The sequence below is a fragment of the Podarcis vaucheri genome (genome assembly GCF_965113315.1).
Source record: "Podarcis vaucheri genome assembly, chromosome: 8".
NCBI classification, from domain to species: domain Eukaryota; kingdom Metazoa; phylum Chordata; class Lepidosauria; order Squamata; family Lacertidae; genus Podarcis; species Podarcis vaucheri.
The window spans coordinates 60,681,529-60,693,931 of NC_138766.1; the positions used below are offsets into that span (position 1 = coordinate 60,681,529).

Below are 12,403 nucleotides of genomic sequence, written 5' to 3' on the forward strand. Positions count from 1 at the left end.
TAAAAACAAAGTTCTCCCCACCCCTTATCCAAAGGGAGTGGAAAGTCATTTTCACACCAACACATCTTATAGGATCCAATCAACTGATGGGCCATCTCCCATTGCAATGTGTTGGGAAGGGTGTGCAAGTGTGTTGAAAAACCTCCCTTCCTAACACACTGTGATGGGGTTGAAACCTGCTGCTTCCTGAACTGATTATGGTGGGATCAGTCAAGGAATGGCTGGTTTTCATCCCCACTGCAATGTTAAGAGTGTTGTCTAAAGCCCTCATTCCATTCACTCGATTTATGCTTGAACAATGGAAATTTCCCCTTCTCTTCCTCCCCAGTTTGTTCAAGAATTAGGAGAACCCCCATAAAAGATTGGGGGGCATGTGAAGGGAAGAGGGGAGAGTTCTGTTGCACAAGCAGAAATTTTGCACTAAGGGAATGAATGACTTAGCACTGCTCAGCTGTTTTGCACAAATCAGCTGAAAGGGTGGGGGATGAGAATGGGGGAGTGATTGGTGTGTGTGTTTTGAGCAGGGCAGAAAATAGTGTGGCACCACTTTGGCCCTCAGAGCATGGGGATAGGTTCCTCATGCCTGTAGTAATAGGTGAAGATCACACTCTGAGCAGTTGTATATAGTTGTATTTCTCATTATCTCTATTGGGTGGGTAGTGCTAAATTAAAACCGACACATTACAGAAAATGCCACACAGATGTCCAAATGGTTAGCAACCTATTCGTTAGCTTTCTGGCTAATGGCCCATGTGAAACTTCATATGGAAGCGGAATTCTTCTAGCTCTGAAAAGGTCTTGCCACACAAAGCACAGGTGTGGCAGTTGTCTTTAGCACCGTGTGTGCGCCGCACATGGCTGTCATGGGCAGCATGGGAAGCAAATGCTCTGCCACAATGTCTGCATTTAAAAGGCTTCTCTCCTGAATGCTGGCGGATGTGGGTGCGCAGGATGCTGGAGGCGGTGAATGCCTATGGAGATGGTGAACAAAATGATTTCAGGTGGCATAAAAAGCTTTTACACACACACACACACGAGAGAGAGAGAGAGAGAGAGAGAGAGAGAAAGAGAGAGAGTATTCAGACACAAAGCTAAAGTGACAAACAAGATGAAAGGAATCACATGCTCACAAAATTGTAATTAAGATACAATGCTTGTTTCTACAGCAGGAGAACCAATTGGGCTTTTGCTGGGTCTTATATATGGCAGATTGGGATGTGGGTGGCGCTGTGGGTTAAACCACGGAGCCTAGGGCTTGCCGATCAGAAGGTCGGCGGTTCGAATCCCGGCGACGGGGTGAGCTCCCATAGCTTGGTCCCTGCTCCTGCCAACCTAGCAGTTCGAAAGCACGTCAAAGTGCAAGTAGATAAATAGGTACCGCTCCAGCGGGAAGGTAAACGGCGTTTCCGTGCGCTGCTCTGGTTCGCCAGAAGCTGGCCACATGACATGCTGGCCACATGACCCGGAAGCTGTATGCCGGCTCCCTCGGCCAATAAAGCACTGCAACCCCAGAGTCGGCCACGACTGGACCTAATGGTCAGGGGTCCCTTTACCTTTACTATATATGGCAGATAAAATGCCAGCCTTACATGTTCACAGCCAATGAAGGAGGGATGTGGGAAACTATGTGCAAATCACAGCCAAGCTATGGCATTCTGTAAATAGCCTTGAGCAAGTCATCATTATCTCTCATACAAGCCTAGTTCACAAGATTGTAGTGGAAATAAAAAGGGGACTCGCTCCATATACATTTCCACAAGCTCCCCTAAAGGGCAGGCAGGCAACACATGTGACAAATCAACTTACAAGTCAGTCACGGCAACTTTCAAAAGGTGGTATTTTGTTTTGCAGTCTGTGATGCTGTTAAGGGAGGACTTTGAGGAAGAAATCCAAGGTCCCACTCAGCAAAACCACCCCCTGGGGGGGGGACCCAGCAGGGCTGCCTTGCTACTTTAATTATTTATCATCTAAGTGGAAGAGGGCTCCAAGAAGGTTAAATCCAGAGCCTTAAATTTCATCAACCACACCACTGTTTTATAACAGTCTGTTCAGGTACGGGACCCCAGGAATAAAAGCTTGTATCAGATAGCCTTATATCCACCTAAGGAGGCTGAGACTCCAGTACATTGCAAATAGAAAACATTGTATTTCCATGCCTTCCCAGATGCAGTTAATAACAACTGCATATGTTGGGAGACCTGCCGTGTGTTTTCTGCATTACATCTAACATAGTTGGGGCTCAACATTAAATTCAGAATTAAAACAGATTAAACTGAGCATGCCAGAGAACGTAACATCCTACAAGCAACTAAAACCGGCAAAGGGCATGGTTGTCCTCACCTTGTTGCAATACACACATTTATAGGGCCTTTCTCCAGAGTGTACTCTCATGTGCTTGTTTAGACTGGAAGACTGAGAGAAACTTTTGGCACATATAGAACACTGAAAAGAGAAAACACATAGGACAGTTTTGTGGCTGCAGCGACAGTTACAGACATTTTTGCTGGCATGCAACATGTATGCGCATTTAGATAACAATACAAGACAAGAGAATTAGATAGGAATACAGACGAGACAGAGAAGGCAAACATAATTGATAATGTGCTTTTTTACATATAAAAAATAATGCATGTAGAAATATACAAGGTTTCAACCTATATGTATGAATCATGCCAAGAAGATTATTCTAGCCACAGCCCCTCTCTGCCTGTACTACATGCCTTCGCTGTGTAGGCTTGAAGCCTACACACTGATTTGCAGATTCCTCTATAAAGATGCTCTGATCAATTTGTGGGCACTTGGGTGCACAGTGATAACAAGGCCTGAGAGTCTGATTCCCCCCGTCCCCCACAAAACACTCTGGCATAAGCCTGTAGTCTTGTCCAATACTGGAGCATTGGTGCCTACTATATAGTTTCACGCATTTTCAAAGCATTGATATGTTAAAGCAGAGGCTGATCACACACACACACATACAGGTGTTCTGGGCCCTCGCACGCATAAGTGAAATCGTGTAAAGGTGGGAGCAGCTACCTTTAATAAGGAGGGCATGCAGGGAGGGAGGGGAGGGGAGGGAGGGAGAGACTCATTATCTGTGGCAGCTGCCTAGCCTGAACTGAGCCTGCCTACCTGAGGGGGGCAAGTGTGTGCAGCAGCAGTGGCTGGCTGGCCAGAGGGCAGGGGCAGAGAAGGGTGCCCAACGTAACTGGTACCAGGATGGGTTCATGGACCCACAATGGAGGTGAGGAGAAGCCGCTAGTCAATCAAAGGCCACCTTCCCTCGCTGAGGCAGCAACTTCTGGGCAGCAGCCCCAAACAAGGAGAAGTCTATCTATCTATATCTATCTATCTACCTATCTATCATCTATCTATCTATTATGAGGTCTCCGAGTGGGATGCATGTAAGGGGAGGTGCACTTGTAGTTTGCAACCATTTTACAAAACTATTTTAACATTGTTTATTATCTGGGACTTCTTAATTGCTACCACTTAATTGCTACCAAGCTGAGCCTCTTTCTGTCCCTGTAACAAGGGAAGAAAATGAAGGAAGATGTCTCACTTTCTCCTCCCGCTTAATCAGATTTCAAGGATAGGGAATGAGACAATTGAGTTGAAGTTGTGTTTATATGGCCAGCTGGGCTTGAAGAAAGTGTAATGCTAGTTCATGAGAGGTTGTTAGTGAACAGGCCTCAGTTCAGAAGTCATGGTTGGATGCTAAGTTAATGTGCTAGCTCCTCCCTCCTCCCCATTCCTGTCACCCTTTGTGGAGAACAAAGCACCCAAGAGAGGTTCTACATCTGGGGTGTTCTCTGCAGGTTTTACGGCAGAGTGGTACAAATCAAGGAAAAAACTAAAATGTTATAAAGCTGTCCTAAGTCTGTTGGATTGAAGTTAAAGTATTTAAAAATACTTTTGTTAAAAAACCAGAAGCCTTTTTATTGGGTATAGTGGGTGAAGAGATATGAAGGGAAGATTAAAAACTGTTTATGTATGCAACAACTGTGGCAAAAATTATTTTAGCTCAAAAATGGAAACAACAAGAAGTACCAATGAAAGAAGAGTGGCAGATGAAGATGATGGACTTTGCAGAATTGGCAAAGCTGACAGGAAAAATCTGAAACAAGCACCATCAAGTATTCCAAAAGGACTGGAGTGAATTTATTCAATATCTGAAAGATTATTGTAAGCAATTAACATCACTAGCAAGGTTATCTGAAGACTTGTAATGAGAAGTTTATTTATTTACATTTTGAGCTATTTTGTAATGAGTGTGATTAAAAGTGGGAAACATACGAAATGTAATGATTTTGAAAGCCATAAGGTGGGAGGGAAGGAAGTTGATAGACTCTAAAGAGCCAGGGTGGTAAAGTGGATAATAATGATGTGAATGTATATTATTAAATGGAAGATAGTACCCAGCTATTGTCTGGAATAGCAATCAAGTCAAGTGACACCTTTTCAGAGCACATTCCTGAGACTATCTACTTAGAAGTAAGCCCCAGTTAATTTAATCAGACATACACTTAGGTAAGTATAGGATTGCAGCCTCAGGCTATAGTTCTATACATACATACATACATACATACAGGCTGGTCTGTCAGTTACTTCTAAGTAAAAGTGGGTGAGATCAGTTTCTCACTATGAAATGAGTGTTCTTTCTCCTCCCCCTGCCAGGAGCTCTAACACAATTCAAATAAGGAGCTGCTCTTTAAAATATGGCACTTATGGGAATTCCCCTTTGCCTAGTTCATCTTTAATTATTCCAGCCAACCGAAGATACTGGAGAGGCTGCAGGACATTTCAGTGCCGTGGAAACCTTAGGTATAAGAGGAGAGAGGAGAGACAGAAAGCACACTTATCTATATATTTAAAAGTTCCATAACCTTTCCATTTTGTAATTCTGTTTCCAAAAGTGTAGTGCAATTGCAACTAAATGCAACACCACGCTTCTAAATTTCACAACAGGTGAACTATCCAGAACCATTACCTTGAGGAACTCGATCCACCCGATTTCATTGCTAGGGGTTTTGTGTGAAGATCACTACCGTCACAAGCAAACCTCATTGGCTTTGAGTGAACTGGGCCTGCTTTCAGACAAGTGCGCTCCAGAGGTGAGGCCGAACGTTTGCTTCAATAAACCGCAAGTAATCATGGTTTTAAAAAAGGAGGGGGGAAAGGGAGGGACAGCAACAAAACAAGAGGAAAAAAGATTTCAGGGCAGAGAATCAGCAGAGGCGGTGCGTTTTGCAGTTGTGGTTTCCTGGAGCTGCAATCACTCCCTGCAGTGAAGCAGGCGAGTGGCTTGAACTCTCTGCGTTGTTTTTTCTCAAGAGAGGGGGGAGGGGGCACAATCAGGACCCCTTCCCGGAAGTGTCACCATGGTTTTCCTTCACTCCCTAACTCAGTGGTTCTCAGACTCTTTTCTTTGGGCCACGCTTTCAGAAGTAAAATTTGCAGGCGCCACACCGATTATTTTTTTATCGATAAGAAATACATTGGAAAAGACAAAGAAGCAACTCCTAGCAGTGCATGACTTGTAACTCAGAACACAGCTGCTTTATAATATGATGGGACACCCAGAAAAAACAATGCACCCACATAATAACATATAATATTGATTGTATTTGAATCCTCCCGCCACCCTTTCCTGCCACACCCTTTGAGAACCACTGTTCTAACTAGACCGCAAAGAAAACGCACTCTTAATAGATAACTACTGCATTGAGTCTCTGCCTCAGCCTACTTAGGCGGAGCTTAAACGAAATCAAGTGCCCACGGAGAACAACCTATCACAGTCCTTTAGACTCCTCCGCATTCACACACACAAATGCAACACGTAACAGCTGCAGAGGCTTTCAAGGGCATCCTTTGTGACACGCCGTATTTAAGCCCGATGCCATACAAAGCAATGTTTACTCGGAAGTCAAATCCCATTGCTATCCAATGGGACTTACTCCCAAGTAAGGCTACACGCACGGAGCCTTTTATGAAAACGACCAAAAGACCTTTTTAAAATTAAAAACAGGAGAGTAAAGTTCCCGTTGGATGAAACCACAATCACGCAAAAGCAAGTCACAGAACACACACACACAGAGAGAGAGAGAGATGGAGAAAGATACACGGACCGTTCAACTTGCCCACGATTCAAGGCTAATTGAATCGTCTTATTGAGGACGATTCCCCTTGGCAATCCTGAATCTACCGCCTGAGATGTCTCTGCCCAGCAATGTCCCCCCCCCATCTCACACATTCCCCGAGTCTTGCTTCCATTCCTGAGAACCGTGTTGGGGGGGGGGGGGGTTCGGAGGCACTCTGCACTCTTTGAAACACTTATTTCCTGCTGCTGCAGCTGCTTCGAGGCAGGGCGGGCTCTCCCGCCTTCAGATTCTAAGAGAAAGGCGGCGGCGCCAGTTGGCGATCCCTTACTTTGTGAGGCCTGTGCTTCTCGTGCACGTGCAGGACGTGGATCCTCAGCCGGTCCCTTTTCTCAAAAGATCGCTTGCAAAGCTGGCACGGGAATTTCCTGTCCCCTTGGTCCACGCACCGGGTGTACTTCAGGTGCTTGTCGCGGTAGTATTTGTAGGCGAAGACCTTGCCGCAGCGTTCGCACTTATAGCCCTCCAGAGACTCTGAGGGTGAGAAAGGGAAGGGAAAAGCCACCGTCAGGGGTGGTTGGTTCTTTTATAGCCACCTAGTTTCAGAAGCAGGCGCGCGCTCAAAAAGTGAAAGAGGGAAAAGGAGGAATAAATGCAATGAACTGGGAGTTTTATAAGTGGACAGCCAGACTATAAAGTGAAGCATTTAACTTCTTTTGAACTTACAAGCGGTATTAGGGGGGGGGGGGGAGAGAGCCAATGTGCAAACAGAGCAGACCGTTCAGATTCCCGGCTGCAACAGCTCTGAGCGCGACTCTTACGGAGCCTTGGAAGGTTTCCAACTGACCTTCACTGTGCGCCTGGACAGGCTTCCCTTCCGCCGTTCCCTTCAGGCTGATAGGGATGCCCAAGAACTGCAAGTAGCAATCCCCGTACCAGACCAACAGCTCCTGGCCGGGCGTGACCTCTTTGCAGCTCTCGTAGAATATCTGCCCCTGGCACTGCAGGGCCGTCAAGTTCTGCTCCTCGGGGAAGCGGGCGCAGTTCACCAAGGACATCCAGTTGCCGGAGGAGCCCCTGCCGTCGATGAAGTGGCTCAAGCGGCCGTTCTCAAAAATCTGTGGGGATGGACACACAAACTTTACACACGGTTGCTCACCGCGCTTATAGCGACAGCAGCAACCCAGGAAGACAACGCCGCTCCTGGCAGGGAGGCGGGGGGGGTCTAAACGCCCCTTCTTGCTCCCTCGCCCCACTCACGTTGAAAGCAAGGGGTTTGGCGTTCAGCTAAACCAAAATCCTCATGGACATGCTTAGTTAGGAGATAGCAATGGGGATTGCTTCTAAATCAATCTGCGCAGGATCTTTTCATAGCCAAGCCACCTATTCCTCTAGAGTAGACAGCGGTGGAGGAACTTCTGGACTTCAAGATGGGACTAAAACACTCATCTTAACCACTGGCCCTGCTGCCTGAGGTTAATGGGAGTCCAGCACCATACGCCCTTTGTTTATTTTTTTGCATTTATATTCCACCTTCCCTACAAGGAAGCTCAAGGCGGCATTCACGCTCCTCTTCCTCCCCATTTTATCCTCAGAACAACCCTATGTGGTAGGTTAGTCTGAGAGACTGATTGACCCTACGAGTTTCATGGCTCAGCGGAAATTTGAACCCTGGGCTTCCTAGTCCAACACTCTACCATTACTCCACACTGCTTTCTTCCTAAAACACCCGGCTGAGGAGGGAAATGCGCTATCTCCCTTAGAAAGCTGGAACCGCGTGCGCATTTACTGGGAGTAAGACCCCTTGAAACCAGAGAAACTGGTTTCCCAAGTACTGTAAGCGCGGTGATCAGCTATGCAGAGGCGTGGCTTGAGGCATCCAGGGCCCCCCCCGCCACACCTCCCCTCGGAGAAAAGAAAGCGACAGTACACCAGCGAATTGTACCTCCCACATCAGGGAATTGTCGTCGTAAGTCTTGATCTCGCTGATGTTGACAACTTTGCCCTGGAAAGGGCCGAAGCGAACGCCGACGGGGATGGTCTCGGTGCAGAAGACTCCCAGCTGCGGGCTGTCCTCGTAGACGGTCTGCAACACCGTCAGCCCTACAGAGAGGAAACGGGGGGCGGGGGGGGGAGAGAGGAATAAGGGAGAGGGATTAGTCTTTGGGTTGAAGAAAACGAAGAGAACTCAAAAGGATCAGCCTTGATCCCTCTTCCCCAACCACCCCCTTGACAAAAGCTAAACCAAACAAATGCAGCTACCTTCCGGGAGTTGCAGAGAAGACCTGTCTAGGAGCGGCGGCTGACCGTCAACTGCGCCTAACGGGAAAGCAAAGGAGAACTAGTACTGCAATCAGACAACTGGGACTAACAACGCAATCCCAACCATGCCTACTCAGAAGTAAGTCCCACCGAATTAAATAGGCGATTCCCATGAAAGTAGAGCGAGGATTACAGTTACACCGGGTCTACGGACCCTGCAATAAAATAGGCTGGAATCAATATTTGCCTCATTGGAATTTGAATAGAAACTCATAGGATTCGTGCCTTTACAAAACGTAAACCCTGTTACACCGGAGTAATACATCCGAAATAAACTACCCCACCCTTCAGTACCAACAAGAGAAGGTTAGAAAATAACTGCGCGCGGGCACAGACACATCTAAAGGTCCCCACTCTGTCCCCAGTTTAACCACTTCTCTGAAGCATATGGGATGGATGGTTACAGTGGGGGTGAGCGGGTAATTTATTCCATAGCTCTGCTGTTAAAAGTGCAGGATTTCCTGACTCTTATCTGGCAAAGGCGTTGGAGTCTTGAAGAGCATGATCAGGGTCTTCTTTCGCAAGAGGAGCCCTTCTGAGAAAAAAATAGATTCTCTTATTTGGGGGTGGATTAAATGTAACAAAAAGGGGAGTCAAGAGAGACTCTCCAGAAGCATTCAGAGTTTCTCCTTCCACAGAAACATTTTTGCTTTGAAAACGTATTTAACCAATACATGGAAGATAATAAAATAATTACACCAGTTCCTCACCCAATGCTTTTTAGAAATCACTGGTAGATACAATAGTTTTCATCAGTTTAAGCAATATACAGTAAACACACGGCCAAAATAAACTGTTGGGTTAAAATAAAATAGATAAAATTGACTCCAGCTGTGCCATTATCTAGCTTTTCCACAGAACTGCTCCGATTTTTTAAAACCCAGTTTAAATTTGCCTGCAATTAATGGTTGAACTTCTACTTCACTCTCTCCTCCCACCCCCATCCTATTCCAGTCATTGGGAGGTTTTTATATAAAAAAGGGGGGTGTACTTTTCTTTGCAAAATTTGGACAGAAGTTGACCACGGCTGCACCAGACTCCTTCTAGGACATTGCCATCTGCCCAATAAAATCAGCCCGCAAATTCCAGCCACTTTTCTTTCTGTGTGTGCACCAAAAACCCAGAATTCAAAGTATTAGAAGGGTTCTTTTTGCCCCTGTTATTTAACCCCGGGGGCAAAAGTTTCCTAACGATCTTAAATCTGGGAGCAGATTTAATGGGGTGGGGGAAAGTGCCAATTTCATTGGACGCCACGCTTTACTTTTATTTGAGGAAACGTTCCTATCTAAGGAGCCTCGCGTTGGGGCAGTGAGACGTCCCGGCAAAAAAAAAAAGCTTTTGTGCAAACTTGGTCGTCCTCGTCGAAAAGTTTCTTCCTATGAAGCAGCGACCCTCTCACCCCAAGCCCGCCTTCTTCCTGCCCTCCGCCCTCCGCCCTCTAGGCTGTGGGGAAACCCCGCGCGGGTGCCTTCCTTACCCGGGCTGCGAGGAGGGTGGCCGGCTCCCGCCCTGGCGCCCTGCTGCCTCCCTCCTGGCCCGGCCCCGTAGAGGACGGCGTGCAGCTCCTGGGCCGTGAAGCGGTAGGTGGGCGCGCGCTGCTCGGCGTCCGGAGCTCCGTCGGGGCTCCTCTTCTTGGGCGACGCTCCCTCGGAGACGCGCCGGCGAGGCGACTCGCCCTTCCGAGCCAAGGGCGACGGGAAGACCACCGGCAGCGGCTGGGGCCTGGGCAGAGGAGGACCGGGCGGCGGCGGCGGCGGCGGCGGCAGCAGCTGAGGAGGCAGGAAGGCGGCGGCGGCGGGCAGGCGCGAGAAGGGGAAGGGCGCCAGGCGAGGCGAAGCGGGGCTCAGTCCTGCTCCCAGGGGCGTCTGGAAGGGGCAAGCGGAAGGCTGCGCCTCGAGGAAGCGCGGCGCTGGCAGGACCGGGCCGAAGGGGGAGGCGACGCCGGGCCCGGGCTGGCAGCCCCTTAGGAGCATCAGCAAAGACTCGCTGCTGCCTTCGCCTCGGTCAGGCTCGGCGGAGAAGGAGGAGGAGGCGGCCATCGAGGAGCGCGGCGCGGTGGAAAGCGCGGGAACCTGTGGGGAGAAATAATAAGGCAGGGGGGGCGTGAGAGGCAGCGCGCGCCTCGGGGAGGGCAGGGAGGGGGAGGGGAGGGGCTACCTGCTGGAGGAAAAGGTGCTCATGGAGACTCGACATGGGGTGCATTATGTGGCCAGAGAGCTGAGGGAACGAAGGAAGGGCCACTTTTCCTCAGGCACAGTGGGGCTGAGGTTACCTCAGCTACTGTCAAGTTTCCGTCCCCGGAGGCTTATATAAGGCCTCCCGATCACTTCCCCGTCAGGGAAACGCTCTCCGCCCTATTGTGCCGAGACCCTTTCATAAGTCCCCACCCACCGAGGACTCTCCCGGAGGGTCGTCATCTGTGGGGTGTGGCGGGAACACCCAAAGCGAACACGAGGGGCTAATGCGAGGCAAATGGACACGAAACAACAGGAGCCCCAGCTGTGACAAGTCCAGGAACGCTTCCTGCACCGAGGAAGGGAGCGCCAGTTATCGACAGAATACAGATAAACAACCATATCTTAATCCTAAGCATGGCTTCTCAAAAAGTCTGCTCAGAAAGAAGCCTCGCCGCGTTCAATGGGCCTTACTCCCAGGTGTTTCGGGGTCGCGACCTTCTTCCCGCCATCTCCCCTCGAGCTTCGCTTTTTGGCGGGCTTCTAGTCTGTCACTCTCTTTGCTCGCAGCCTGAACCTTTCCTCAGGTGTCCAAGTGGATTCGTGAACCTACCGCTTCTACATGAGAATGTGGGGTGCTGGGGGGGGGGAGCCCCATCCCCATGGATTAGGGAGACTTTCTTCCGAGGGGACCAGAGAGCAATATTAACCTTCGTGCGAAAAAGCCATCCTGGGACACCTTTCATCATCGCGCCATTTCCACAAAAACAGACCCGCCACACCGTCCTCTTAATGATTGCCACCTGCAGGGTGGTTTTAAACCACTTTCCTCAATTCCAGCCCTTCACCATTTACAGTGCTTGGGAGCCAGAAACATTCAAAATAAATCACTGGGGGGAGGGGATGTAATAAGTAATTAAAAAAATCTCCCCATGCTGCTTTTCATGGGGCAGAATAAGTAAGGGGAGGAAATGCCTGTCAGTGTTCATTTTTTAGTTTCCCATATCATGCTAGGCTTATTTCTGAATAAAGCTGCCTAAGATGAGGCTGTAAACGCATCTTGGAAGAATAAGCTCCTTTGAACTCGGATGGAGCTACTCGCGAGCAAACACTCCTAGGGACTGCACTGGAAGGGATCTGTGACTTTGGGAAAGCTCTGGTCCAGGAAAGCGGCGCTTCGTGGTCTTGCACCCGCAGGTCTCCTCGCCCGGACGGTGCTCCCTTTCCGCCAAACCTCGAGGAGCACCTCCGCAAGCAGCTCTCGCTAGCAGAGGCGGCGCTCCCCACCATAGCTGTCAAGGATTCCTCGCAAGAAAAGGGGAAAGTTGACAGCTATGCTCCCCACTCGGGGGGCTCCTCCTGCACCTTCCATGGCTGGCCAGGACCAGTTAAATGCCCCCTTCTGCAGCGGACCCAAAAGAGATGCAGCCGCCCCACCTCCTGAAAGACGTCGGATTGCGCACAGAGGAGGCCCTCCTGCGCTGCGATCCTGACCACCCTTTTCTTCTTTGGGAGATAAGTCCCATTGAGCTCCACGGCAGAGGCGCCCTTTTGGGAATGAATAAGCTAAACAGAGACACTAAAAAGCGAGGGATGCTATTCAGAATCCATGCGGGGGAAGTTACTCTGCCTATGTAATAAAAATGACTCCAGGGACCAGCGGTGGGTTAAAGACTCCTTGATGCTCCCTACTTGACCATCAGTGAGATCTTTAAAGGGACTTGTGGTCCACGTCTGGGATCTGGCCCACTGCAGTAGCAGGGCTTGCTGTCGTCCCAGAACCTCTCTGCTTTCTTGCCCTAGAGACCCAGG

The 12,403-nt window shown here is 49.1% G+C and overlaps 1 protein-coding gene across 1 annotated transcript; it reads right to left on the bottom strand.

Moving 5' to 3' along the window:
• Positions 1-345: 345 nt before the first annotated feature.
• Positions 346-11,340, bottom strand: PRDM14 (PR/SET domain 14; the record flags this gene model as incomplete). The annotated part of the gene is made up of 8 exons (XM_082236107.1): positions 346-971; positions 2,341-2,442; positions 6,427-6,629; positions 6,943-7,213; positions 8,041-8,198; positions 8,358-8,414; positions 9,895-10,093; positions 11,302-11,340. 8 exons carry the CDS (start codon positions 11,338-11,340, stop codon positions 741-743), a joined length of 1,260 nt encoding a protein of 419 aa, XP_082092233.1. The 3' UTR covers positions 346-740.
• Positions 11,341-12,403: the final 1,063 nt, after the last annotated feature.